The sequence below is a fragment of the Ovis aries genome, chromosome 4 (genome assembly GCF_016772045.2).
Source record: "Ovis aries strain OAR_USU_Benz2616 breed Rambouillet chromosome 4, ARS-UI_Ramb_v3.0, whole genome shotgun sequence".
Taxonomy (NCBI): Eukaryota; Metazoa; Chordata; class Mammalia; order Artiodactyla; family Bovidae; genus Ovis; species Ovis aries.
Window position 1 is genome coordinate 106,317,320 of NC_056057.1, and position 26,085 is coordinate 106,343,404.

General features: G+C 46.1%; 1 protein-coding gene across 2 annotated transcripts in view; it reads right to left on the reverse strand.

Annotated features, from left to right (window-relative positions):
* Positions 1-26,085, reverse strand: part of DENND11 (DENN domain containing 11) — a 50,779-nt gene that overhangs the window by 9,171 nt on the left and 15,523 nt on the right. For both annotated transcript variants that reach the window (XM_042248931.2, XM_027968883.2), the window contains exons 2-7: positions 20,209-20,308; positions 18,884-19,042; positions 6,852-7,005; positions 1,258-1,396; positions 301-432; positions 36-186 (exon numbers count right to left, since the gene is read on the reverse strand). In XM_042248931.2, coding sequence (XP_042104865.1) covers positions 36-186; positions 301-432; positions 1,258-1,396; positions 6,852-7,005; positions 18,884-19,042; positions 20,209-20,303 — 830 coding nt within the window. In that variant the 5' untranslated portion in view covers positions 20,304-20,308. The remainder of the gene's footprint in view (positions 1-35; positions 187-300; positions 433-1,257; positions 1,397-6,851; positions 7,006-18,883; positions 19,043-20,208; positions 20,309-26,085) is intronic.

The window sequence follows — 26,085 nt, forward strand, 5'->3', positions numbered from 1 at the left end:
TGGACAGGGGGAGGCTCCCCTTCCCCCAGCCTCACCTCTGCTCATTGAGCCGCCGGTACTTCTCCCGGTCGGCGCTGTTGATCTTCAGCAGCGGCTGCAAGTGGTCGTGGTGCGTCTTCACGTTCTGGTTGTCCACGTAGACGTCGTAAAGCTCCCGCTTCTCCTCGAAGATCTTCTCCGTGGTGCCTGCGGGAGCCAGCCGGGGTTCAGGAGGCGGGGACCCCCGCAGGGCGGCCCTTCAGGGAACCAGGGCCCCTGGAGGGGCGGGGGGTGCCGGGGATGCGCGGGCCCCGTACTCACAGGCCACGTAAGACACCTCTACCTCCAGGCTCTCGATGTCGGCCACGTTGACGTAGAAGAAAGGCTTGGACTCGGGCACGGTGCCCCCGATGCCAGGCAGGGAGACGTTGGCCAGGCAGCAGCAGCAGTACACTGGAGGGACAGCAGAGGTGAGGGCGCCCGGGGTCCCCCTCCCAGCCTGCCCCCCTGCCTCCAGGGTGGCCAGCGTCACTAGAGTCTCCGTTCAGACACGGGTCAGCCTTTCTCTCAGGAGATCTTGCTTAGGATGTACTGGTGACCTTCCCCCTTCTCAGAACCCTTGCCCACGGCAACCCCTGCCACTCCTGGTCCCCTCCCCTCTTCTGTCTGCGCTCCTCGGCCTCCTCTGTCTTCCTCCTCCTCTGGCTCACCTCCCGGCCAGCATCTTCCACGCTGACACATCCCTCCTGATTCACTCTCCACGTGGCGGCAGAGAGCCCAGCCTGTCCCCCAGGGTCCTGACCCAACTAGACCACTGCCTAGCGTCCACCTCGCGAAGGTCTCAGAGCAGCACACACAGGTAGTATCCCAGTGGGACACCACCCCCCGCCTTGTTCCTCCTCACGTCCCTGGCTGGTGGTGGCCCTACCGTCCGTGTCATCCTGGACTCTTCCGCCCTGACCTCTCACATCAGAACCTTACAACCCAATCTGACACCAGCCTCTGCCAGCTTTCTCTTTTTATATCTGGACGCCATCCTCTCTGTTTTAATCCAGGCCCTTCTCTCTCTCCAGACTACTCCTCTGCCACCCGATCCATCGTCCCTATTGCCGGAGTCCACATTCTCCAATATCAATCCAGCTGCGGCCCTCCAGGGATTCAAAGCAGTGAGCCCCTGACACGGATCAACCCCTCTGACCTTGGTCAACAATGGAAAGGATGGGGCAGTTTCTGTCGCAGGGAGCTTGGGCAGAGTCCCTGACCTTGGCTTCTAGTTACCTCTATAGCATACAACGCCCACTGGAGGGGGAGAAAATATCAAAATGCGCTTTCGAAGTAAGGCAAATTTCCAAAGGATGAGGATCTGTTCGCCAAAGAACTTAATAAACTGGGACATGCAGCCAGCTGGGTGTGTGATCTGAAAAAGTTAACAGAGGTGGGTGAGGGGGAGGGAGGAATAACTTGTTAGAAATGTTGTAAAAAATATGCAATGTAAGTGTGTGCTAACTACCCCTCCCCACCAAAAATAACTCAAGGTATAACTAAACAGATACACTGGTATTTTTCACTTTGAAAGTCTTATCTTTACACCAGACACCTACCATTCAGCAGCTCCCCGGATGCACCGAAGTGAGAGTTTAGGATCATTAACTACTTCGTCTGAGGAAAGGGTGCAGAGGAAGAGAAGCTGGATTGTAATATTTGAATCCGGGATGATGCACACCTTAGTGAGGCCATTCAGCTCCCAAAATGACTAAGCACAGGGAGGAAGGAAAGGATGAACCAACTGTCCTAGGGGACACCTCAAATACACAGGGAACCAGCTCCCGTGGGAGGTGACATGTGGGATTACAGGTTACCCCACTGGCACAAGGACTCCCAGCACCTCACCCCACCCTCCTGCACCTAACCCCACCCTCCTGCACCTAACTCCACCCCCTACACCTAACTCCACCCTCCTGCACCTAACCCCACCCTCCTGCACCTAACTCCACCCCCTGTACCTAACTCCACTCCTTGCACCTAACCCCACCCTCTGCACATAACCTCACCCTCGAACCTAACCCCACCCCCTCCCTGTGCCTAACCCCACCCTCTGCACCTAATTCCACCCCCTGTGCCTAACCCCACCCCCTGCACATAACCTCACCCTTGCACCTAACCCCACCCTCTGCACCTAACTCCACCCCCTGCACCTAACTCCACCCCGTGCACATAACCCCTCCCCCTGCACATAACCCCACCCCCATACCTAACTCCACCCCCTTGTCCCAACTCCACCCCCGTCTCCTCTCAGTGCTGGATGCCAGGGCCCCTCAACTCTGAGGGTCACCTCCCAGGCGGGCAGAGGAGCCAAGATATATTCCAGGAGCAACTGCATAAGCTCTATCTGACCCAGGGGAAGTCGGAGGCCAGGGTTCTGCTCTGCCCTTTACTGACAGGGAGACCTCAGGAAAGCCAGCCCACGTTTCTGGTTCACTTTCTTTACCTGTAAAATGGGGATATACCATCACATCCCTCATACGGCTAGAAGGACCACTTGGGGAAAATCGTGTGCAACACTTGGCACATGGGAAAGCCACATGACACAACTGTCACTGACAAGACACCAGGTTTCAAGCCAAGTGCTTTGTGAATGATTTGGAAGGTCACTTCCAAGACAAAGTGTGTAGTTTACAAGCCAGTGGAAGCAGCAGGCACACAAGCACTTAAACACCAGCCTGATGAGAGCTGTGATGGAAGAGGGGCTGGGGGCTGCAGGAGGGCGTACAAAGGCCCTGAGGTATGAGAACAAGCTGCTTTCTGGGAACCACAAGTAGCTGGGGGGACTGGGCAGGGCCTGTGCCAGGGCCACACGGGCAGCAGCCCAGCGAGGGGACCTTCTCTCTGCTGAGACACGGCCCTAGGCTGCACCCCTACTACACGATACAAGAGACTTCTCCTGTGCTTTCACCTCAACACATCTCCCTCCTCTGGCCTTGGAGCTTTTACAGAGAACCTTCTTTTCTGGACTTGCACAGCTCCTACTTTGAGGTTTCCCTCCAACTTTTCATGTCAGGCACCCCATCCTCTTCTTACTCCCTAACTGTTGCTGGTAGGTCCCTCGGATTCACACTTCATCCCTCACCCCATGTTAATAACCTACATCACACCCATCCATGTTTTTTCCCATGTTCATGTATGTATGTGGACATGGATACATATATGTATGTGGATACATATCTGTATATATGTTCATATATGAATATATCTACATGTTTGTACATACCCAAGGCAGTGATTATTTTACAGAAGTGATAACATCATATACAGTTTTCAGCTCTTTGCTATTCTCTCACAATACTTCCTAGTAGAGCATCCCTCATCAGCTAGTTATGCTCTAATTCATTATTCCGAATGGCTGTGTAATATACGGAGTGCTCCATTTGTCTGCCACTCCGAACAATATTGAATTAAACATGCTCATACAGACGTCATGACACACCGGTGGTTTACAGAGAAGACAGATCCTAAGGAGTGAGACTATCAGATCAAAGGATGCAATATTTTGAATTTTAATAAAGCACGAACAAATTGTTTTTTTTAAAGAAGAATGTTCACATTTCTACCTGCAACCTGTTAGTACCCTTTTCCTAGCATCTCCCAGGGTTTAACATGTCTGCTAATGAGCTGCCCACAATAAGGCAAAAAACAGGCGATTTCACTTTTTCTCCCTCTGGTCCCCTTCTTGGCATCTTGGGGAGAGGAATATAGGGCACCCAGGTCAGATGCTGGTCATCTCTCTGTGGGTTTGGAGACAGCCTTGAATTCAGAAGGAAAAAGGGGGTCAGAGTTAGGAGTAAAGAGAAAGAAAGTAGGTTTTCATCAATACAGGCCCAGAACTGCCCTAATGGTCCTCTGACAGCTTCTTAGTTATTGCCTCACAGCACACACCCGGGAAATCTTCAAACTACATTTCCCAGACTCTTATGCCCAGTGGCTACCTGTTAGGTTCCACTGATGGGGGGCAGTGACAGGAGACTGGAGGGCAGGAGGAAGCTTCTAGTTTCAGGGTCCAGCTTCCACTGGTATTTCTCCAGGTCTCCAGAGGACACCTCCATTCTAGACTCCAGCTATTCCTGGCATCCCTGGCCCTAGGCAAGCCCTGCCCACACCATGCCCAGGTGCACGGTGCCTCCCTAAGTGGTCTGAGAACCACCTCCGCAGAGCCCCTCTTCCGAGCTCCTGCAGTTCAGATGTCACTTCCTGTCACTTTCCCCTCTTTCTTACCCCAGCCCCGGGAATGCATGGCAGGAAGCCTCAAGGAGCCCAGGCACACCACCAACCCCTCCCCCACTTGTTGGTTACCTGCTGCCTATCTGTGCAATCCTCTTTTCCTCTTGAGTAACTTGCTTTTAACCAGTAGAATATGGCAACACTACAGCACTGTGACTTCCACAATTAATACAATGGATTGTGACTTCCACCTTGCCAGGAGACTTTTTCACGGGTTGGCTTTGATGAAGGAAGCCAACGTGTTTGTTTATTGCCATAGGCTCTAAACAGTCAGCAAGGCTCTCAGTCCAACAGCCCTCAAGGAACTCAATCCTCCCAACCACCATGTGAACTCACAAATGGATATTCCCCGAGTCGAGCTCTCAGATAAGCCCCCAGTCATGAGAGACACCTTGACTGCAGTCTTGCAGAAGGCCCAGCAAAGCCTGGATCCCTGACTCGCAGAAACTGAGAGATGTGGCTCAGCTGGTAAAGAATCCGCCTGCGATGCGGGAGACCTGGGTTCAATCCCTGGGTTGGGAAGATCCCCCGAAGAAGGGAAAGGCTGCCCACTCCAGTATTCTGGCTTGGAGAATTCCATGGACTGTATATATAGTCCATGGGGTCACAAAGAATCGGGCATGACTGAGCAACTTTCACTGTTTTAAACCATTAATTTGAGGGCAACTTGTGATGCAGCGACAGATAACTAATATAGGGAGGTAGCCACTGTCTGTATTTCTAGCGTTTAGGCTATTTTGTTACCTCTCTGTGACTTTGGTTTTCCAATTCCTGTATTACCGATTCTTTGTATTGAATCAGTCTGAAATACCTGGCATAGTTTGTGTTTTCCTAACAAGACCCTAACTGGTACTTATTCAGGTTCAAATACCATGGTCTAACAGTTAAGGTTCTTTCCAATCTGATTGCAACCTATTTTTCCACTTTTTACTCCTGGCCAGATGACACTGATATTCGTCACAGTCAAACCAGTCTTCTCACGCCCATGAACTCGCCCTGTGATTTCTCATGCACATCCCCACAAGGCAATGGAGTGGGAGGACTAAGCATTGGCCTTGGCACCAGGCCTGTGTTAATATCCTGGCTCTATCTCCTACTAGTTGTAAGGCCTTAAGCAAGTCGCTGAACCTTTAAAAACCTCAGTTGGTTTATCTGTAAAACATGGATTAAAAAAAAATCCACTTTAAAGAGTGCTGCAACAGATACAGATAAAGAGTCAGCAGGGGGTCTAACTCACAGAAAGTGCTGACAGAGTGCTGGACCATGGCCCCCTGAGGCGCATGCCTCCTCTCAGCCTGAGTTAGCATCCCTCACTTTCCTCCAGTTAGATACCTCAAATGCTCTTCCAAGATGCCTTCTCAGAGTACTCTCAGAGGACTCAGTATAATTTCTCTACCGGGGAGCCTGAAATTTCCACTGAAGTATCTTGTGGCCACCTATAGGGGAGGGGAGAGGGGGTAGAGGAGGAAGACGGGGTGGAGGAGGAGGGACGGGGTTAGAGGAGGAGAGGGGGTGGAAGATGGAGGGGGGAAGGGGGATGGAGGAGGGGGAGGAGGAGAGGGATGGAGGAGGGGGAGGGCGTTAGAGGAGGAGAGGGGTGGAAGATGGAGGAGGGGAGGGGGAAGGGTGATGGAGGAGGCGGATGGAGAATGGAGGAGAGGGACAAGCAAGGGATGGAAGAGGGCAATGGAAAAGGGGCATGGAGAAGGAGGAGAGGGATGGAGGAAGAGGAGAGGGAGGGGGAGGGGGAGGGGGATGGAGGAAGAGGAGAGGGAGGGGGAGGGGATGGGGAGGGGGATGGAGGAAGAGGAGGGGGAGGGGGAGGGGAGGGGGAGGGGGATGGAGGAGGGGGGAGGGGTGGGGGATGGACCCCAACCCCATCCTGCACAGATGGCAGAGACTTGGCTGTGGGTAATCCTGTCAACTGATCCCAAAGCCAAGAAAACTACATTAAGGCCCTGGACCATTCAGTTAATGGAGAATCCAATCCTGCCTTTGGGTCAAGCACAGGAGGACCACGGCTACCATTTTGGCACTATGTTTACTGAAAGGAGGGGGAGGGGCATGGAGGAGGAGGAAGCAGATGAGGAGGGGGAGGGCAGAGCTGGGGGAGGAGGGAAAAGGGGGGCTCTTTGTACCCTCTCAACACCTACCGCTTGCTTGGGTCTTCTGTTAATAGTAAATAAACATATTCTAGTACACAGTAATTCAGAAAAAATACACAGTAAAGTAATATCAAAAATATGGTAACTAAGAAATATCTCAACTGTTGAACGCTTCATTTTTAGTTCAAATGTCTGCCTTTAAAGCCGAAGCAATCACGAGAATCAGATCCACGCGCTGCCCCCAGGAGTCCACCACCACTGAGCCCTCACATGGCTCTGCACCGCTATTACGGAAGTATTAGAAAGCATGTTAAGACAACTTGCCTTATGTTTTAAATAAGAACCAAATGCTGAGGCTACAGTCCTATTCTATCAAAAGCAGACTTTGGGTGTTAGCCCAAGACACAAATTTCCTTATTCATGAAAACAACAATCAGCAACTACTGTCCCCAGACCCAAGCCCGGGACTGCGTGAGACTTTGGCTGACCTACCTTCATCTCGGGGTACATGTATCGGTGGATGGAAGGCAGCCAGTAGACGGGGGGCAGGCCGCTGCCTCTCCCCGGACCGGCGTGGAGCACCCCCTTCTTGTCCTCATAGAAGGCAGCCAGGTGAGAGTAATGACCCGGGGCCTCCAGCTGGTGTCTGCACGAGACGCGCACAGTGAGAACGGCTCGGACCGCGGCCCTGCCACTCACCCCCGGCCCAGGGGCAGCAACACTCGGGGTGGGAGAGGGCAAAAGCCTGGATAAACGAAAAGCCTCCCTTCCAGAGGTTGCTAGGACACTTCCTTCCATGTTACAAGTTCCTTAGCAAAAGCTCTAAGACAGGCTCTGAAACTCCCCGACGTGCTGTGGACACAAGCTCCTTCTCATGCGAAAACAGGAGGAATTAACAGACTGTTAACTAATGTCCATTGTTCTGGAGTGAAGGACGCTTCCCGGAGAATGGCTATCGGTGATGGGAAGGGGAAACTTGAAAGACCACAGATTCCCTGCTTCAAAGCAAGTTTGTCTTTGTTTAGAAAGCAACTTTGTTTTCTTGCTTTGCTGTCGTGAAAGAAAGAAGCAGCAGCGTACTCTTCAACATCTCACATAATGGAAAACAACTATTGGAGGTCATGAAGGGCTGATGTTTGAACCAAGTAATAAAGAGCACAGGACCTTTTCTCCCCCAACCCCATCCTGCAGAGGCGGCCGACTTCGCTGTGGGTAATTCTGTCAACTGATCCCAAAGCCAAGAAAGCTACGTTAAGGCCCTGGACCATTTGGTTAATGGAGAATCCAATCCTGCCTTCGGGTCAAGCACAGGAGGACCACTGGCACTATGTTTACTGAAAGTGTAATAGAGGCTGAATTTAAAATGCAGTCATAATCGGGTGTGACTGGTGCCGTTTTTTATTTTTTGGGCCACACTGCGCTGCATACGGGATCTTAGTGCCCCGGCCACGGATCAAACCTGTGCCCCCATCAGTGGAAGTGCAGCATCTCAGCGACTGGACCACCAGGGAAGTCCCAACTGGCATCTTGTAAATGGGGACATCTGGACGCACAGACACACACAAGAACACCATGTGCAAGTGAAGGGCCGGAGCGATAAATCTGCAAGCCAGGAACAGCCAAGACTGTTGGAAGCCGGAGAGGAGCAACCACCAGCTTCTCTCAGAGCCCTGGGAGGAAACCAAGCCTGCCGACACCTTGAGTTTAGACTTCCAGCTTCCAGAACTGTGAGACAATACATTTCTGTTGTTCTCAGTCATCACCTAGTTTGTGGTACTTTGTTACAGCAGCCTTCGGACACGAACAGAAGGAAAAATTTAAACGAAAACAACTAAAACTTTTTCAGTCCATTTAAATTACCTTAGAACTGTACAATTTCCATCATACCACACTGAAAGAGAATCAAAATAGAGCTTTACTGCGCCAGGGGAGGCTTCCCTAATTACAGCTGGCCCTGGCACAATGATGACTGGAGGGCAATGCCCCCAGCCTGTCGCTGCTGGCTTTGTCCAAACGCCGGCACGCAATGCTCAGACTCAAGACCTGCACTGTCCACCAGGTACCCTGCTGCGCCCCACCCATCCCAGCTCCCGAGGGACCAACGGCTCCTGATGTCAAGGCTACAGCTGCCACTCTGTCACTGTGAGAGCTCAGTGACATTACTGAACTTTCCAAAATCTGCTTTTCTTCCCGTAGATAGCAGCACCACCGCAATATTATTGTGAGGTGTAAATGGAGCTGAGTAGAAAAAGTGCCTAGGACAGTTGGTGATATATTTCAGCTTCTTGTAGAACACCTGGCGGGCTTCCCAGGTGGCTCAGTGGGAAAGAATCCACCTGCCAATGCAGGAGACCTGGGTTTGATTCTTGGGTGGGAAGATGCCCTAGAGGAGGAAATGGCAACCGACTCCACTATTCTTGCCTCGGAAATCCCACGGACAGAGGAGCCTGGCAGGCTACAGTCCACAGGGTTGCAAAGAGTCAGACGTGACTGAGGGACTGAGCACAGCACAGAAAAAACTAGGTTCCTTCCTCCTCAGGATATGGGCAGAGTCTAGCCAGGTGCACAGGGAAGACTTGGAAACAGTGGGGAAATGGGAAGATTCAGGGCAAGCCCTGGAAAAGAACTTTAGGCAAATTTACATTTTAAAAACAAAACAAAATCATCAGGTACACTCCAAAAATTCATTACTAAAATAAACTCCTCTCTGAGTGACAGCTCTCTACTTGGGAGGTTCCTACACTTTAACCTTTGCATGAAGCAGCAGTTGTGTAATATAATAATAAATGACTCTGAGGGTGTGTGTGCTTATAATCATTTCTGGTTTTCTTTTATTGTGCTGCACAGCATGTCAGATCTAGTTCCCCGGCCAGGGATCAAACCCACACCTCCTGCACTGTAAGTGTGGAATCTTAACCACTGGACCACCAGTGAAGTTGCTCAGTTGTGTCCGACTCTTTGCGACCCGTGGACTGTAGCCCACCAAGTTCCTCCGTCCATGGGATTCTCCAAGCAAGAATACTGGAGTGGGTTGCCATTTTCTTCTCCAGGGGATCTTCCCGACCCAGGGATCAAACCCAAGTCACCCACATTGCAGGCAGATGCTTTAACCTCTGCAACACCAGGGAAGTCCCTATAATCTTTTCTTTCACTCTTACAAATGTTCACAGTCTAGAGGGGAAATCCATGAGGGCCAAGCTGTGTCCAGCTATTCTGAGAAGATGGCAGACTTTAGACACACTTCAAGGATATGTCAAAAAGACAAAAGCTTGATTACTACAAAATAGCATGTAGACAATTAAGTTCAAGGGTATTTTTATTAGGACCTAATTTCCTTAAAAGGAACAGTGGGAAGCATTTTCTTGTATTTTTAATCCTATTATCTTGGCTATATTTTCTAGGTTCACTGTTTGCTGATTTGCTTCTCAATTAACAGTCTTACCTGTTTGACTCCATTAAACTCTATACTTAAACCAAGAGTCTAAAGAAAAGCTCACTACGAAGTTAGAATCTCTTACACTAAAAGGTAGTTTCAGAATCCTGTCCTCTGACAGCCTAAGATACCGCTGGCTGATGGAACAGAATGAAGCAAGGACATGGAGTATGGAAACGGACACAGACGTAAATATAAACTGGCAGCTCCCAGACAGGTGTTAAACAGCCGTTTTATGAAGGCCTCAAAATGTAAACACAATATAGATTTTGCCATGAGCAAGAATGATTATCAAACCGTAACACCAAGATAAACCGAAAAGTACTGAAAGAAGCCTGAGAGTTTAGAAGATGAGCTGGGTTTCAAAGATGATCCAGGAGGGTGACCTATACGATACAGAGATGAAGCACAGGCCAAGCGCCATGGGAACTGCCCACGAGATACGACAGCATGCAAAAGAGAGCAACCGGCAGAGTCTGAGCCACTGATCCGAGCTGTGGTTCTGGGCCACATCAAGGATTCTCCTCGAGAACCAGAGACACTGGGCTGCTGCGTAGGCCCACAGCCCCTCCACTAATGCGGCATAAGCTGTCCGGCCACACCGACACTCACTGCGACTAACCCTGCCTTCCCCCAGCACACCGGGCCATCACGCGCCCAGTGTAAGCATCAGGTCCAGCCACACCGACACTCACTGCGACTAACCCTGCCTTCCCCCAGCACACCGGGCCATCACGCGCCCAGTGTAAGCATCAGGGATGCCTCTGCACAGCAGTGACACTTCTTCACTCCTGACACTCATGACCGGTCTGAATCACTCTGTCTTCTGGCCTTGCAAGTACAGAAAAACAGGCATTCCCGTTTATCGCTGGTGCAGTACTTTCTGAAAGCCACTTGACATTTGTGTAAAACTGCATACCCTGGATGTGCCCTCCAACCCAATGGTTCCATTTCCAGGATCAAGGCCTAAAGATCTGTATGTGGATACGAACAACCATTTATTCATAAGGATATTCATGTTCATGGGGGTGAAAAATAAGAACAACCTAAAAGCCCCAAAACAGTAAAACAGGGACTTCCCTGGTGGTCCAAGGGTTAAGACTTTACCTTCCAGCGCAGAGGGTGTGGGCTTGATCCCTGGTCAGGGAACTCAGATCCCACAGGACTCCCCGAAAACCAAAACATAAAAGAGAATATTCAATAAAGTAACAAATTCAATGAAGACTATAAAAATGGTCCACATCAAAAAAAAATCTTAAAAATAGAACAGTGAAATACATCTATACATTGAAATGCTGATGTGTTGTGCTCTGTCACTTCAGTCATGTCCAGCTCTTCGTGACCCCATGGACTATAGCCCACCAGGCTCCTCTGTCCATGGGATTCTCCAGGCAAGAATATTGGAGCAGGTTGCCATTTCCTTCTCCAGGGGATCTTCCCCAAATGCTTGGAAACCATCAGAATGATGATAAGGACTATGATTCATGATACATTAAAAGCTTAAATATCTTTCAGTTAGAAAATTTAGACACTGAGTGACCTCAATGTTCTTTTTTTAAAAATTAATGTGTATGTACATATTTACACATGGGAAAAAGACCAGGAGGATATGAATGTTAACAGCAGATAGGTCTGGCTGGTGCGATCATGTTCATTTTTAACCCATTAGCCTTTGCCCGTTTTTCAGTTTTCTGTAATAACTCTATGTTAATTTTCTATTTAGTCTTTTAGAATTTTTCAATATGGAAATTTTCAAACATACACAAAAAGTAGAAAGAAGAGAATAATAGACCCCATTATCCACCACTTAGTTTCAACAACAGTCAATATTTGATCAATATGGTTGTTACAGCTATACTTTATCCTCCCCAATGCCCATCACTCTTTTTCCTGAAATGTTTTAAAGCAGATCCCTTTTAACATTTTACCCATAAACATATCAGTATGCATCTCTAACTAATAAAATCTTTGTAAAAAATAATGTAACTACCATGCCATTATCTCACCCAACAAAATAATAATGCCTTTAACACAAACTAATACGCAGTCCACTTTCAAATTATATCAACTGTCCCCTAACTGTTATTTTATAGTTGGTAGATCCTGTCATGATCTAAGCAAGATCAAAAATGTGGTTATGTGTTTAAGTCCCTTTTATAACATGCCCTCTTCATTTTTCCAACTAATCCTTTACAATTATAAAATAGTTCTCCAATATCTTCTGATTAATAAAAAAAGAATCATAGAAAAGACTAGGGAGATAGAGAAGTCAAGAGTTATAGATGTAATGCTAACAAAAAAAGGTTAAGATATCATACATAAAAATAAGTATAAAACATAGATTGAGTATTTTAGAAAATCAAGTCTAGTTAATTTTTCTAGAAGTCACGGCCACAATCATGTATTATCCCTGGCTACACCTGGGCTTTTATCACCATGCTTTCTCTTCTCCTCATACGCTCTCATGCAAGTCTTTCTCTCGTGTTACCTCAGCTCTCTTTAATCATCAAGCTGGAAAACCTTTCTAGTCACGATTCAAAATCTATAAGCCATACAAAAGTATTGAATTCAGTGAAGAAAAGAAGAAAATGAAGAAAACTTTGCACAACAAACAAAAAGGAATGTTAAAAGACAAATGACAGCAGCTTCCCTGGTGGCTCAGGGATAAAGAATCCGCCTGTCAATGCAGGAGACATGGGCTTGATCCCTGATCTGGGAAGGTCCTACATACCACGGAGCACCAAAGCCCATGCGCCGCAAACACGGAGCCTGTGCTCCGGAGCCCAGGAGCTGCACCTGCTGGAGCCACCCGCCCTGTGAGCCTCTTCTCTGCAACAAGAGAAGGCACTGCCGTGAGAAGCCTGCACACCCAGCCAGACAGCGACCCCCACTCTCAGCAACTAGAGGAAAGCCCAGGCAGCCGCAAAGACCTAGCGCAGCCTGAAGAAGCAGACAAATGAAAAAGTGGAAACATATTTTCCATTTATATCACAAAGAATAACACCTCCATCCTGTACAAAGAACTCGAAATTAATAAGAAAAGACCCATGACCAAAAAATAATGTAGCAAAGGCTAGGAACAGTTCACGGAAAAGGAAATGTAAATGGCTCAAGCACATAAAAGGGGCTTATCCTCACTCCTAAGAAAAATGTAAATTTATAATGTGTTAATGGACTTCTCTGGTGGCTCAGACAGCAAGGAATCTGCCTGCAATGCAAGAGATGTGGGTTTGATCCCTGGTCCGGGAAGATCCCCTGGAGAAGGGAATGGCAACCCACTCAAAGTACTCTTGCCTAGGAAATCCCATGGACAGAGAGGAGCCTGGTGGGCTACAGTCCATGGGGTCACAAAAGAGTCAAACATGACTTAGAGAACAGCAACAATTGTGCTTTATGCATCGGAATGCCCAAAATCCAAAAGCTGTATTTTAGTGTGGGCAATGCTGTGAGCAAACAGTATTCTCCTGTATTACTGCTAGAAATGCATATGCCTTTTGAATCACCAGTTTCATTTCTAGAAACTTAATGTAGACATACACTGCTCGTGTGTGAAGTGATACTGGCTCATAGGTATCCAGTGCAGCAGCACCACAGCAAAAGACTGCAAACAACCAAATGTCTATCAGTAAGAGACCTGAGCGCCGAAGAATCGATGCTTTTGAACTGTGGTGTTGGAGAAGACTCTTGAGAGTCCCTTGGACTGCAAGGAGATCAAACCAGTCAATCTTAAAGGAGATCAGTCCTGAATATTCACTGGAAGGACTGATGCCGAAGCTCCAGTACTTTGGCCCCCTGATGCGAAGAACTAACTCGTTGGAAAAGATCCTGATGCTGGGAAAGATTGAAGGCAGGTGGAGAAGGGGTCAACAGAGGATGAGATGGTTGGATGACATCACTGACTCGATGGACATGAGTTTGAGCAGGCTCTGGAGTTGGTGATGGACAGGGAACGCCTGGCGTGCTGCAGTCCATGGGGTGGCAAAGAGTCTGACATGACTGACTGACCTACTGAACTGAACTGAAGAGACCTGATAAAGCAAGCATGGTTCTCTTGTGACACAACTGTGAGAAACAGTGAAGAAGGTCTCTGTGTATGAATATGAAAAGATCTCCCAGATATACTGTTGAATGAACAAGGCAAGGTGCAGATAACGTGTATAATATGCTATCTTTTGTATGAAAGGGGGAAAATAAGAATGTACATTTGTATTTGTATATGCACAAACACAGGCTTAGGAAAAACGCATGGGAGATGAGCAGTGATGACGGGGATTACTGGATGATGTGGGAACTCAGTGAACGCTTTGCTTTTTAATGCCAGTAGTTGATACTGCCACTCTCTTCTTCCCTTAGTAATAGAACCTTTCGAATTGTAGCTGGTCACATGACCAGCCAGTTAAATACCCCATTTCCTAGACTGTCTTGCTGCTAGGTGGGGCTAGTAACTAAAGCCTGGCCAGTGAAATGTGGGCAGAAGTTATGGGTTCAATTTCTACGATTTCTGCCTTGTTCCCCCTCCGGCAGCCTGGGACACGACCTGCCAACGGTGAATCAGTTTTTACCATGTGGGTGAGGACAATATTCTAGGAGACGGCAGGATACAAAACAGAAAGACTCGGGTCTCGAAATGACCCAGTGGAACAAAGCCTACAACACCGGAGTACTTCCCTCTCTCTGGGATTATCATGCTAGAAAAGTTGTACTTCTGTCTCCAGACCTGTCACTGTATTTTGGGTCTCTTTTTTACAGAAACTTAGCCTGGACTCGAGCTAAAGTAGAAAGTGATATTTAGATATGAGTTTCCATGATCAACAATCGTGCATTGGCTTAGCAGCTGGCAAGGGAAAATGGTAAGAAAATAAACATTGCGGACTGACAAGCTGGTAATCCTTGTTATTACTGCAGCAAAAAACTTTGCTAGAACGTCAATAACTTATAAGACAAGCCATGTGTCATCTGAACTTGTGCCTTTAGGGCAAACAGTGGGAAACAGAGCACTGCCGGCTCCTTGATGTTTTTAATGAGCTACTACAAGAGTTAAGATGAAAATAAGCAAGAACTGGTCAGTGTGCAAGCAGAAATAAATATAGCATAAGGGTGTACATTCTGAGTTCCACAATATGAATTGAGACTCAAAACATTTGGGACCCAGTGGGACTGGAAAAACCAATTTCTCTGGACCCAAAAAGCAGGAGGTAAGAATTTCTCTCAAAGCCTCCAAGAAATTCTCCAGTTAAGTATTCTCCACCAGACATGAGCATCAGTTCATTTATAAAGATCAGATTTAGGCTACAGTCTCAAGACCATTGCCATTAAAATGAGGCAAAGATGGGTTGGCGACAAGCAAAGACCAGTAACTACTCCACAGTCCACTGACTTAAAAGCTCAGACCCAGAAGAGATGTTTGGCAGTGGATATTTTTACCTGGAACTGACTGGAAGCAAACAGACCAGAAGTCTGCTGAGTTCTGAGGGGTCTGGACTGCCGCATGCTTGGCCTTTTATAAGCCCAGGATTTTTCTGGTCCCTTAAAGAAATCACTAGACTTCCAGACCCTACACCCACAGGAAACATGTTCTTAAGCTATGCAGCTTTCTCCAAAGTTCTCCAAAGCTTGATTTAAAAGCAGTTCCAGTGGGAAACAGATAAAGAATCCCCTAGAAGGCAAAGAGGGGAGCCAAGGAGGAAAATGGACAAGGGGATTCTAGTGAGCAGAACCAAGGTGTAGCCAGGAGCTCCTGCTCTGTGACTACAGGGCGTCTTTGCCATCCCTGCTGGGCAGAATTCCATTATCGTTATGAACTAACGACTGCTCGTATTTCTCATTCTTAGTTTCAAGCAGGAGTTTGTATCATGGCTCCTACTCTATCTTCTATGTTGCATTTGGGAGGTGGGGAGTGGAGGACTTGACTGTTCTTTCACAGCTTTTAGGAATAAGAGGAACCATGTCCTGAGTGCCTCACATCACACAGAAACCTTAGATTTTAGATGCCAGCATTAACTGGATGAGACTCTGATGTCTCGGGATGGAAGGAATGTGCTCTGTGTGTGGGAAGAAGGGTACACACAGATACTGGGGTTGCCAGGGGGGCAAACTGAAGCAGAGGCTGCTAAAATTTCCCCTAAAACCCTTCTTCTTCCTATACAGAAAAGGAGCCCCCAGTTTTAACCGGTCACAAGGCCACCCAATTAGAGACGACCCTCCCCAGTGTCCTTCGCTGTCAGCTGTGTCTCTGTGATTGGAGACTTGACCTGGGTTATGAGAAGTTATATGTGGAACTTCTGGCTTTTCCCTCCTACCTGTGGGCTGCAATGCAGACCTCGAGGTGGTGAGCAGCTCTGAACAGGTGAGAAGGACACCTGAGAACACAAAACCTCTCCTAGGATCTGGCAGAACAATCAGAGAAGCAGTGTGGGCCCCGAGAGATTGTGGGAACAGCAGGCTGCCCACCCTGACCACCTGCCTACTTCTAGACCATTCCATGCAGAAGAATCTTCTGTCTTATTGGAACCAGTGTATTTCAGGGCCTCTGTTACCACCATTTAGCCAGGACTCTAACATAATACCTCCTTATAATTTTGGGCTTTTGAACCATGAGAATGTATTGCCTCCTTGGGAAATTAATTTTTCAAAAGGAGTAATAAATTTTTAAAAGTGTTAAGATCCCAATAAAAATGTTCTTTTCCTCAGGATTACTTCTGAGACACAAAACTGAGGAAATATTTCAAATACAGAAACATATTTATCACAGCTCCAAAATGCAGAGGAGCAGTTAAAAAAAAATGAGAAACTTGCCAACTGCTCAACCACAGGGAATAATGGCGTAGATTAATGGGACAGCTCTAACATTCAACAGAGATTAAAACAATCATCAGGGACTTCCCTGGTGGCCCAGTCGTTATGAATCCGCCTGCCAATTCAGGGGACACGGGTTCGATCCCTGCTCCGGGAAGATCCCACATGCCGTGGAGCAACTAAGCCCGTGTATCACAACTACAGAGCCTGCCCGCCACAGCTTCTGAGCCGGCAAGCCACAACTACTAAAGCCCTCACACCCGAGAGCCTGTGCTCCTCGACAAGAGAGGCCGCCGCGATGAGAAGCCCGTGTACTACCACCAGAGCAGCCCCTGCTCGCTGCCACCGGAGAAAGCCCACGTGCAGCAAAGGAGACCCAGTGCAGCCAAAGGTGAATCAATAATTTTTTTAAACCATCAAAATGAAAAATATGTAAGACAAGGGCAAGAAAACCTGAGCATAACTGGTATTGCTGAAGAAGAAGGAAAAATGCAGAGGAAAAGTTGAGTATTTCATGGTAGAAGAAAAAGTTCCTGAAATTGAAAGTCATGTCTCTAGATCAAAAAGCAAGAACTATTCCAGAAAAAAAAAACAAACAAACAAACAAAAAAAAAAACAGTTCAGATAAAGAATCTATAGGGACCTAGACAAAAGAGACATTTCTGAAGCAACCAATATCAGGAGACAGCAAAGCAATAGTTACAGCATCCTGAGAAGAAAAAAGAAAAGATATAAGAATCCTAAACCCAGCGGAGTAAAGGGGAAAGACCAACACCATCAAGCATGCAAGATTTCAGAGAAGGCATCATCCATAATCCTTTTATGACAAAAAAAAAAAAAAAAAAAAAGTGCTTGATGGCAAAACCCAACCAACCAGGAAACGTATCAGGAGCTCAGCAAGTCACAGTTAAGCCCTGGATGTGGTTGTAAACATATAAATGAGACTTAAGCATCATGGGAATTATGATTACAGAACCAAATGTGATAAACCTCACACTATATAAAGTTAAGAAAGACAGTAGGGGAGGAGCTCTGGGGAAAAGTATAAGATAACTGACTGTCTACACCTCAAACAACCTAAAAGCACCAGTGACCCCTGCACAGAGCTTTGTACACTTTACTGTATATATGCCATTTCTCGATAAGAATAATACTGTAGCTTCATGTTTTTCAGAGTCTTTTGTCTTAACTTGGGAGGACTATTCCAAGAAACAATACATTCTACTGTGAAAAAAATATTCACTTAAAGTTTGACAGTTTCTTCAGTTTCACTTACTCTTTTCCTCTGATATATACAAATACATTAAACCAATCCAGCTTTTGGAAAATTATGTGTTTTAGAATGACATTCACTGAATATTGACAATGGATATCTCATCTTACTGAGTGCTAAGATTTGGGAGAATTTTTAAAATTCATTTGTACTTTTAACTAATTTTTATGTAATAAATATTTTCCCCACAAACTATATTTCATATTCTTTCAAAGATGATGATCAAGAAAGACAGTTATGTCAAAAATTAAAATAATGATATATTTTAAAAGGATAGGATGTAAAAGTATGTATAGTGTACGATGCCAAATATATAAATAATTTTTTAAAGTCACACACACACACACATACCAGAAAAGAGGCAAATGTGCTAACATTTTAACAATGCTTCAGGGATTAGTGATTTCTCCCCCCAAAATCTGAAATAAAATTAGGTTACTCACATGATGGGAAAAAATACGAAATATTAACAGTTTTGCAGCTTCTGTTAAAAATTCCCTTCCTATTAATCCTCTCCCATGATAACGATTACTCTAAATAATAAATGATGAGGTCTTAAAAGAGTTGAGGGTAGGCGTTGGAAGGGAGGTTTAAGAGACAGGAGATATATGTATACCTATGGCTGACTCATGCTGATATATGGCAAAAACTAACACAATATTGCAAACAATTATCTTTCGATTAAAAATAAATTTTTAAAAAAGTTGAAAGTCTCTTTGCCTGGGGCAAAGAGGTCATAACTGTGGTTGAAGGGAAGCAAAGATCACTGTACCTGTCAACAAATTAAACAAAACTGATGATAGTGTTAAACTGAAAGCAAAATCGACCCCAGCTCTCAATTGAGTATGAAGGATCAGTACACAGGACGCAGGCTGAAACACAAGGACCACCGCCGGAGGCGTGAAACGTGGCCACGGAAGTTCCCGGAGAGGCACCTACTGCTCTGATTGACGCACGACCTTTAACCCTGAGGGCTCATCACCATCACCCGCCGCCTCCCACCCCTGTCTGTGGGCCACGCACCGAACTTGGTTCTCCAGGAAGTGCATGTGCCGGTACAGCAGGGTGTAGGATGGAGACAGGATGCCCACAGACTTCATTCGGGCGCCACGCTCCAGTTCGCTTTCCACCGGCATGTTGGCGAAGCAGGCCAGGCCGAAGAAGGGCCCCTTCCGGAAATAGCTAAAAGAGACCCAATATGTAGCACAGCTCAAAATCGGAAATTTTGTTTTTTTCCCTTGAGAGGCATGCTAAGACGCTTCAGTCATGTCCAACTCTTTGCGACCTCATGGACTGTAGCCTGCCAGGCTCCTCTGTCCATGGGGATTCTCCAGGCAAGGATACTGGAGTGGGTTGCCATGCCCTCCTCCAGGGGATGGTCCAGACCCAGGGATGGAACCCGCATCTCTTACGTCTCTTGCATAGACAGGCAGGTGGCCTTGCCACTAGGACCACCTAGGAGTCCCTTGAGAGGCATCCCAAATAGAAGATGTAACTGTGTCCAGGGCTCTACATGAGAAAGTTCAGCCTGAGAAAAATCTTTTTTAAAATCTCAGGGGGACAATGAGCTCAAGCCATTCAACCTTACAGATGGGACAATCAAGGCTCAAAAAAAAAAAACAAAAAAAACTGGAACTCACTAAGGGTCGTCCCACTGGAGTCAGGACTTGCTCTCCACAAAGCCTGCTGTTCAGCTGCCCTTGACCCCAGATCAACTGCCTGTGACCCTGACCCTTCTTTCCTGCATAACAGCTGACCTGATGTGTGCCCTCTGTTTTATTAGCATAAACCGGGTTGATCCTCTCCTCGCTTCCTGAGTCTCTGATGTTTTTAATAGAACATTTGACCGGAGCTGTCATTTGATTTCCTTCCCCTTTCTCACACTTGTGCCTGTCATGGTTTCAGCCCAATGAGAAGATGAAAGCTACTCCGTCACCCTTAGGTTCTAGTTGCTCCTCACAAGAATCTTAACCACACAGGACTACAAACTGGCCTTACTTAGAGCTGAAATTTCAAGTTTTAGCACATACATGTCTTGAGTTAACCCAAATGGAACCAAAAGTTTACTCCATTATTAAAGCCAAACCTCAAATGAGGATCAGTCATTTCTTAGAAAAGGCAAGAACCTCTATGGCAGGAGTTCTTAATGTTTTGGGGTCATGAGAACCTAACAAAAGCTTGGGAGCTTCTTGTTACAAACCTGATATAAAAACACAAACCGGTACATATATTTTCAGGACATTTACACACACTTCCTGAAGATGCCCTGATGACAGCTCTTATTCTCTGGGGAAAGCAGAGGAGGAGTGGAAACAGTGCAGGGCAGACTGGCAATCAGCGCTACTTACATGAAATCAGACTGAATTTTATGGGATCCACTGGCCATAGACTTGAACTCCACACCTTCAAGGTCAATATCCTGGGGTAAGCACCATTCCACCATGTTTCCTGCGGGAAAGGGAAGATTCAAGTTTAAAACAGACAAAATCATTTGAAGGGCTTAGTGCAGGGCCGAGCCCATATGGCTTCCAAGTAAATGAACTGCTGACTCAGCCACCAAACTGCAGGCTCATCCCTCCACCGGCCACAGGCTGGCAGAGTGCCTGAGTCATCCTGCAGGCCAGGAGATGGGCACTGAAGGCACCTCTGGTCTCTGCCTTTGAATGAACACAGTTCTTCCTAGCGAGGCTGTTGGCTTTGCTTCTGCCATTCTGCCTGGCCACCTCCCAATCTCCTTTCTTTTGTAGCCTCACTTCAGGGTGCATATTTTGACCCTCTACATCCATTTCCTGGCCTCATACTCTCTCCTTAACCCCTCAGGATCCTGCTTCCATCTTGCTTTTCTATAGCCACTAATGATTTTGACAAACTTCCAAACTCTTTTTAAAATTTATTTTTTAAATGTATTCATTTGGCCACGCTAGGTTTTAGTTGTGGCATGCAGGACCTTTAGTTGCAGCATAAGGGATCTGGTTGCCCAGCCTGGGGTAAAACCTGAGCCTCCCTGCTCTGGGAGTGCAGTTTTATCTGCTGAACCACCGGGAAGTCCCCCAAACTCTTTTCAATTCAAATCTTCATTGGTTTCATTGTGGCATTTGATAATTCCTCAGTAACCTCTCCCATTTTCCCCTTGACTCTCATGATGGAACACTATCTTGGTTCTTTTCCTTCTTCTCTGGCCAGTATAGCTCTGCTGCCTTCCTTAACTCTCCTCTCTCCTCAAATAAGGAGGTCCAGACACCAGTTCTTTGCTTTCAGAATTCAAGGGCTCATTCACTCATCCCTAATTACTGAGTTTCTACTGAGCCAGACATTGGAGCTCTAAGTCAAATAAGACATAGTCCCTGAACTCAAACAGATTAGATTCCAGGGCCAGATAAAGAGATAAACCAGGAGATTGGAACACAGCTCTGGAAGTGTTATGTTAAATTCCATGACAGAGTATAATATGGGATTTTAGAATGGAGCAATGACAAGCCTCCATCAGATTGAGAGAATCAGAGAATTTCACAAGACCAGTGTTTCCTAGAGGCTTGAGAGGACACTACAGAATATTCCCTGCTGTTTTCTTGCATATTCAAATTTTTTCCAAATAAAAATACTAAGATAGCTTGTGAAGATTTCACTTTAGAACGAACTGCTCATCAACATGGCAAACCCTAATTTCCCAGGCAACAGAAATACCATTAATAATCCCTGATAACAATACTTTTCAGAGAACTGTTTAGGGCATCAGAGGTCCACCTGTATACAACCCACCCTGAACAGGGCGGGCATCACAGGGACTCAGCCTATCCTGTATTCACAGTCTGCGGCCCTTTCAAGTAGTTTATTTTCAAGAGAGGAATCATAAACCCCAATGATGAGCTAAAACAAAAAGCATGGGAAAAGGAGTTATGATTTCACACAACAGAAAGTCTAGACCAATGTGTTTGTCAGGGTTAAAGACAAGAAAAAGCATGCTGGGGTAAACATAGTGAGAAAGGTAAGGTTCCCAGCGTCAAGGCCCCCCAACATGCCTTAGCGTCCACGTCGACTGTCTCTTTAGTCCAGTGGCTTCCACCCTGTGTCATGCCTCAGGAAACCCAGGAAACTTACAAACGAGCTGAGACCCACTCCAAATCTACGGGATCTACTCCAGATCTATGATCTGTGCCACGTGGCTGCCTCCAATGAGCCTCCTGTGTACAGAGTCCCAACTCTTTTTTAAAATAATATTTATGTATTTATTTGGCTGCACCAGGTCTTAGTTGCAGCATACAGGATCTTCGATCTTTGATCTGGCATGCAGGCCCTCTAGTTGCAGCCTGAGGGATCTAGTCGGGATCGAACCTGAAACCCCTGCATTGGGAGCACAGAGTCTTGGCCACTGGCCCACCAGGGAAGTCCCCAGGGTCCTGCCCTTCATGATGGCAACAGATGTCCAGCTGAAGAGAGGGACAGCCTGCAATGACCCTCTGGCAGACCCTGTCCTCTCACTCATCTGCTTCTTCTAGTATCTGCTGCCTTGTTCCGTGCCCCCATGCCACTCCATACAAGGGTTCAACTCTCCCTAACTTAATTCCCTTCCTTTAATCCAGCATGGCCATGAGCACTCAATGACTTGTTAAAACATTAATGCACCTAAACGTTGTGCTGAAGGATAAGTTCAGAAAAGTGCACAGATCGGACCTATGCGGCACAGTGAGTTTTCCCAGCATGAACATACCTGGGTGAGCAGAATCCAGACCAAGAAGCAGGACATTATCAGCACAGCAGAAACCTATCCAAGTCGCTAACCCTCTCTCAAGGCTATTATCCTGACTTCTAACACCACAAATGAGCTTTGCTGTTCTTGAAATTTACATAAATGCAATCAGCATTTGCATTTAGAGAGCTGACTGGCTCAGATTATGAACTCGTTATTGCAAAATTCAGACTTAAACTGAAGAAAGTAGGGAAAACCACTAGACCACTCAGGTATGACCTAAATCAAATCTCTTATGATTATACAATGGAAGTGAGAAATAGATTTAAGGGACTAGATCTGATAGACAGCATACCTGATAAACTATGGACGGAGGTTTGTGACATTGTACGGGAGACAGGGATCAAGACCATCCTCAGGGAAAAGAAATGCAAAAAAGCAAAATGGCTGTCTGGGGAGGCCTTACAAATAGCTGTGAAAAGAAGAGAAGCAAAAAGCAAAGGAGAAAAGGAAAGATATTCCCATTTGAACAGCTCCAAAGAATAGCAAGGAGAGATAGGAAAGCCTTCCTCAGTGATCAATGCAAAGAAATAGAGGAAAACAACAGAATGAGAAAGACTAGAGAGATCTTCAGGAAAATTAGAAATACCAAGGGAACACTTCATGCAAAGATGGGCTCGATAAAGGACAGAAATGGTATGGACCTAACAGAAGCAGAAGATATTAAGAAGAGGTGCCAAGAATACACAGAAGAACTATACAAAAAAAGATCTTCATGACCCAGATAATCACAATGGTGTGATCACTCACCTAGAGCCAGACATCTTGGAATGTGAAGTCAAGTGGGCCTTAGAAAGCATCACTACGAACAAAGCTAGTGGAGGTGACGGAATTCCAGTTATTTCAAATCCTAAAAAATGATGCTGTGAAAGTGTTGCACTCAGTATGCCAGCAAATTTGGAAAACTCAGCAGTGGCCACAGGACTGGAAAAGCTCAGTTTTCATTCCAATCTCAAAGAAAGGCAATGCCAAAGAATGCTCAAACTACCGCACAACTGCACTCATCTCACACGCTAGTAAAGTAATGCTCAAAATTCTCCAAGCCAGGCTTCAAGCAATATGTGAACCGTGAACTTCCAGATGTTCAAGCTGGTTTTAGAAAAGGCAGAGGAACCAGAGATCAAATTGCCAACAACTGCTGGATCATTGAAAAAGCAAGAGAGTTCCAGAAAAACATCTATTTCTGCTTTATTGACTATGCCAAAGCCTTTGACTGTACGGATCACAATAAACTGTGGAAAATTCTGAAAGAGATGGGAATACCAGACCACGTGACCTGCCTCTTGAGAAACCTATATGCAGGTCAGGAAGCAACAGTTAGAACTGGACATGGAACAACAGACTAGTTCCAAATTAGGAAAGGAGTACATCAAGGCTGTATATTGTCACCCTGCTTATTTAACTTATATGCAGAGTACATCATGAGAAACGCTGGGCTGGAAGAAGCACAAGCTGGAATCAAGATTGCCAGGAGAAACAGCAATAACCTCAGATATGCAGATGACACCACCCTTATGGCAGAAAGTGAAGAGGAAATAAAAAGCCTCTTGATGAAAGTGAAAGAGAGTGAAAAAGTTGGCTTAAAGCTCAACATTCAGAAAATGAAGATCATGGCATCTGGTCCCATCACTTCATGGGAAATAGATGGGCAAACAGTGGAAACAGTGTCAGACTTTATTTTGGGGGGCTCCAAAATCACTGCAGATGGTGACTGCAGCCATGAAATTAAAAGACACTTACTCCTTGGAAGGAAAGTTATGACCAACCTAGATAGTATATTCAAAAGCAGAGACATTACTTTGCCGACTAAGGTCCATCTAGTCAAGGCTATGTATTTTCCAGTGGGCATGTATGGATGTGAAAGTTGGACTGTGAAGAAAGCTGAGCACTGAAGAATTGATGCTTTTGAACTGTGGTGTTGGAGAAGACTCTTGAGAGTCCCTTGGACTGCAAGAGATCCAACCAGTCCATCCTAAAGGAGACCAGTCCTGGATGTTCATTGGAAGGACTGATTCTGAGGCTGAAACTCCAATTGTTTGGCCACCTCATGCAAAGAGTTGACTCACTGTAAAAGACCCTGATGCTGGGAGGTATTGGGGGCAGGAGGAGAAGGGGACGACAGAGGATGAGATGGCTGGATGACATCACCAACTTGATGCACATGAGTTTGGGTGAACTTCAGGAGTTGGTGATGGACAGGGAGGCCTGGCATGCTGCGAGTCATGGTGTCACAAAGAGCCAGACACAACTGAGCGACTGAACTGAACTAAATCATCATTTGTATTCGTGTCTTTTTTTTTTTTTGCTCCATATTTTTTGCAAGATTCATCCATGGCGATGCATATAGCAATAATTTGTTCATTTATTATTTCCATCCTATGCTAGTAACACAACTTATGTATCTACTTAACTGTGGATGCACACTTAGCTTATTTCTTATTAGAAACAGCACTGGTGTAAACAATTCCATACTTGTCATCTGGTGACTCCATATGCAGTAGCTTTGTAACGCAGGACCCAGCTGGGCTAATACACATTTCTCCGAATTCCCTTCTTTGTACGTTTCCAGTTGAGACTGGGAAGGGGAAGTGAAGCGGTAGCCATATTATGTTTGTGTGGGAAGGTCAGTGAGGGAGCTTCAGGTAAGCTGATACCTGTTGTGCTTATCTTGTAGGCTCATCACACTTTGGTGGGGGCGGGGGGCACGAGGTCTGCTGCTGATGGATCCACTTTCCCTAGATCCTCTTTCAGCTTCTGATTCACACCCCAGGTGTGCGCTTAGTTCCACAGTGAAGGGCATCGGCATCACCAGGTCAGGATACCACGTCATTAGAACTGGAGGCAATGACAGACTGACTTGTCATTCCCACCCACTCTCGTGAGTTCCAGCTTATTCTCCTTTTAAATTTCTTCTAACTGCATTACTCAAGAGACCTCAATCAGATATAAAGACAGCAGCCTTATGCAGACTATCTACCCAGCTCCCACAAATGCACAAGATCAAGTCTCTGCAGTAAATCCCTGTATTCATCTCCAGTGGTTCTCTTTCTTTAACTAAACCTTGATTTTGACTGACACAATGTGCACACCTTTCTGTTGACAAAATCCCTGGAAGTTTTGTAAAAATGTTTGCATTGCTGCAAACTAAGAAACAACTTCAATAATTCCCAAAGCAGTGTTTCCCAAAGCTTAGGGCTTCAGCTACATATATATATATATAAAGGGATTTTTCAGGTTAAACAAAAACAGACACATTCTTTTACTGCAGAAATTCTCAGAGCCTTTAAAGTTATTCTGCATTATGAATATCTATGAGATCAATACTATGCTTAAAGTTCCAAAATTATTCTGATAAACCTATTTTTAAGTAGCATCTTAAAGGTTCAATCTTACAGAAGGCTTTTTTTTTTTTTTTTAAAGAAATACTAGTATATAAGGGGCTGCAAGTTGACCCTTAGTACATATCACTCTACCTTTC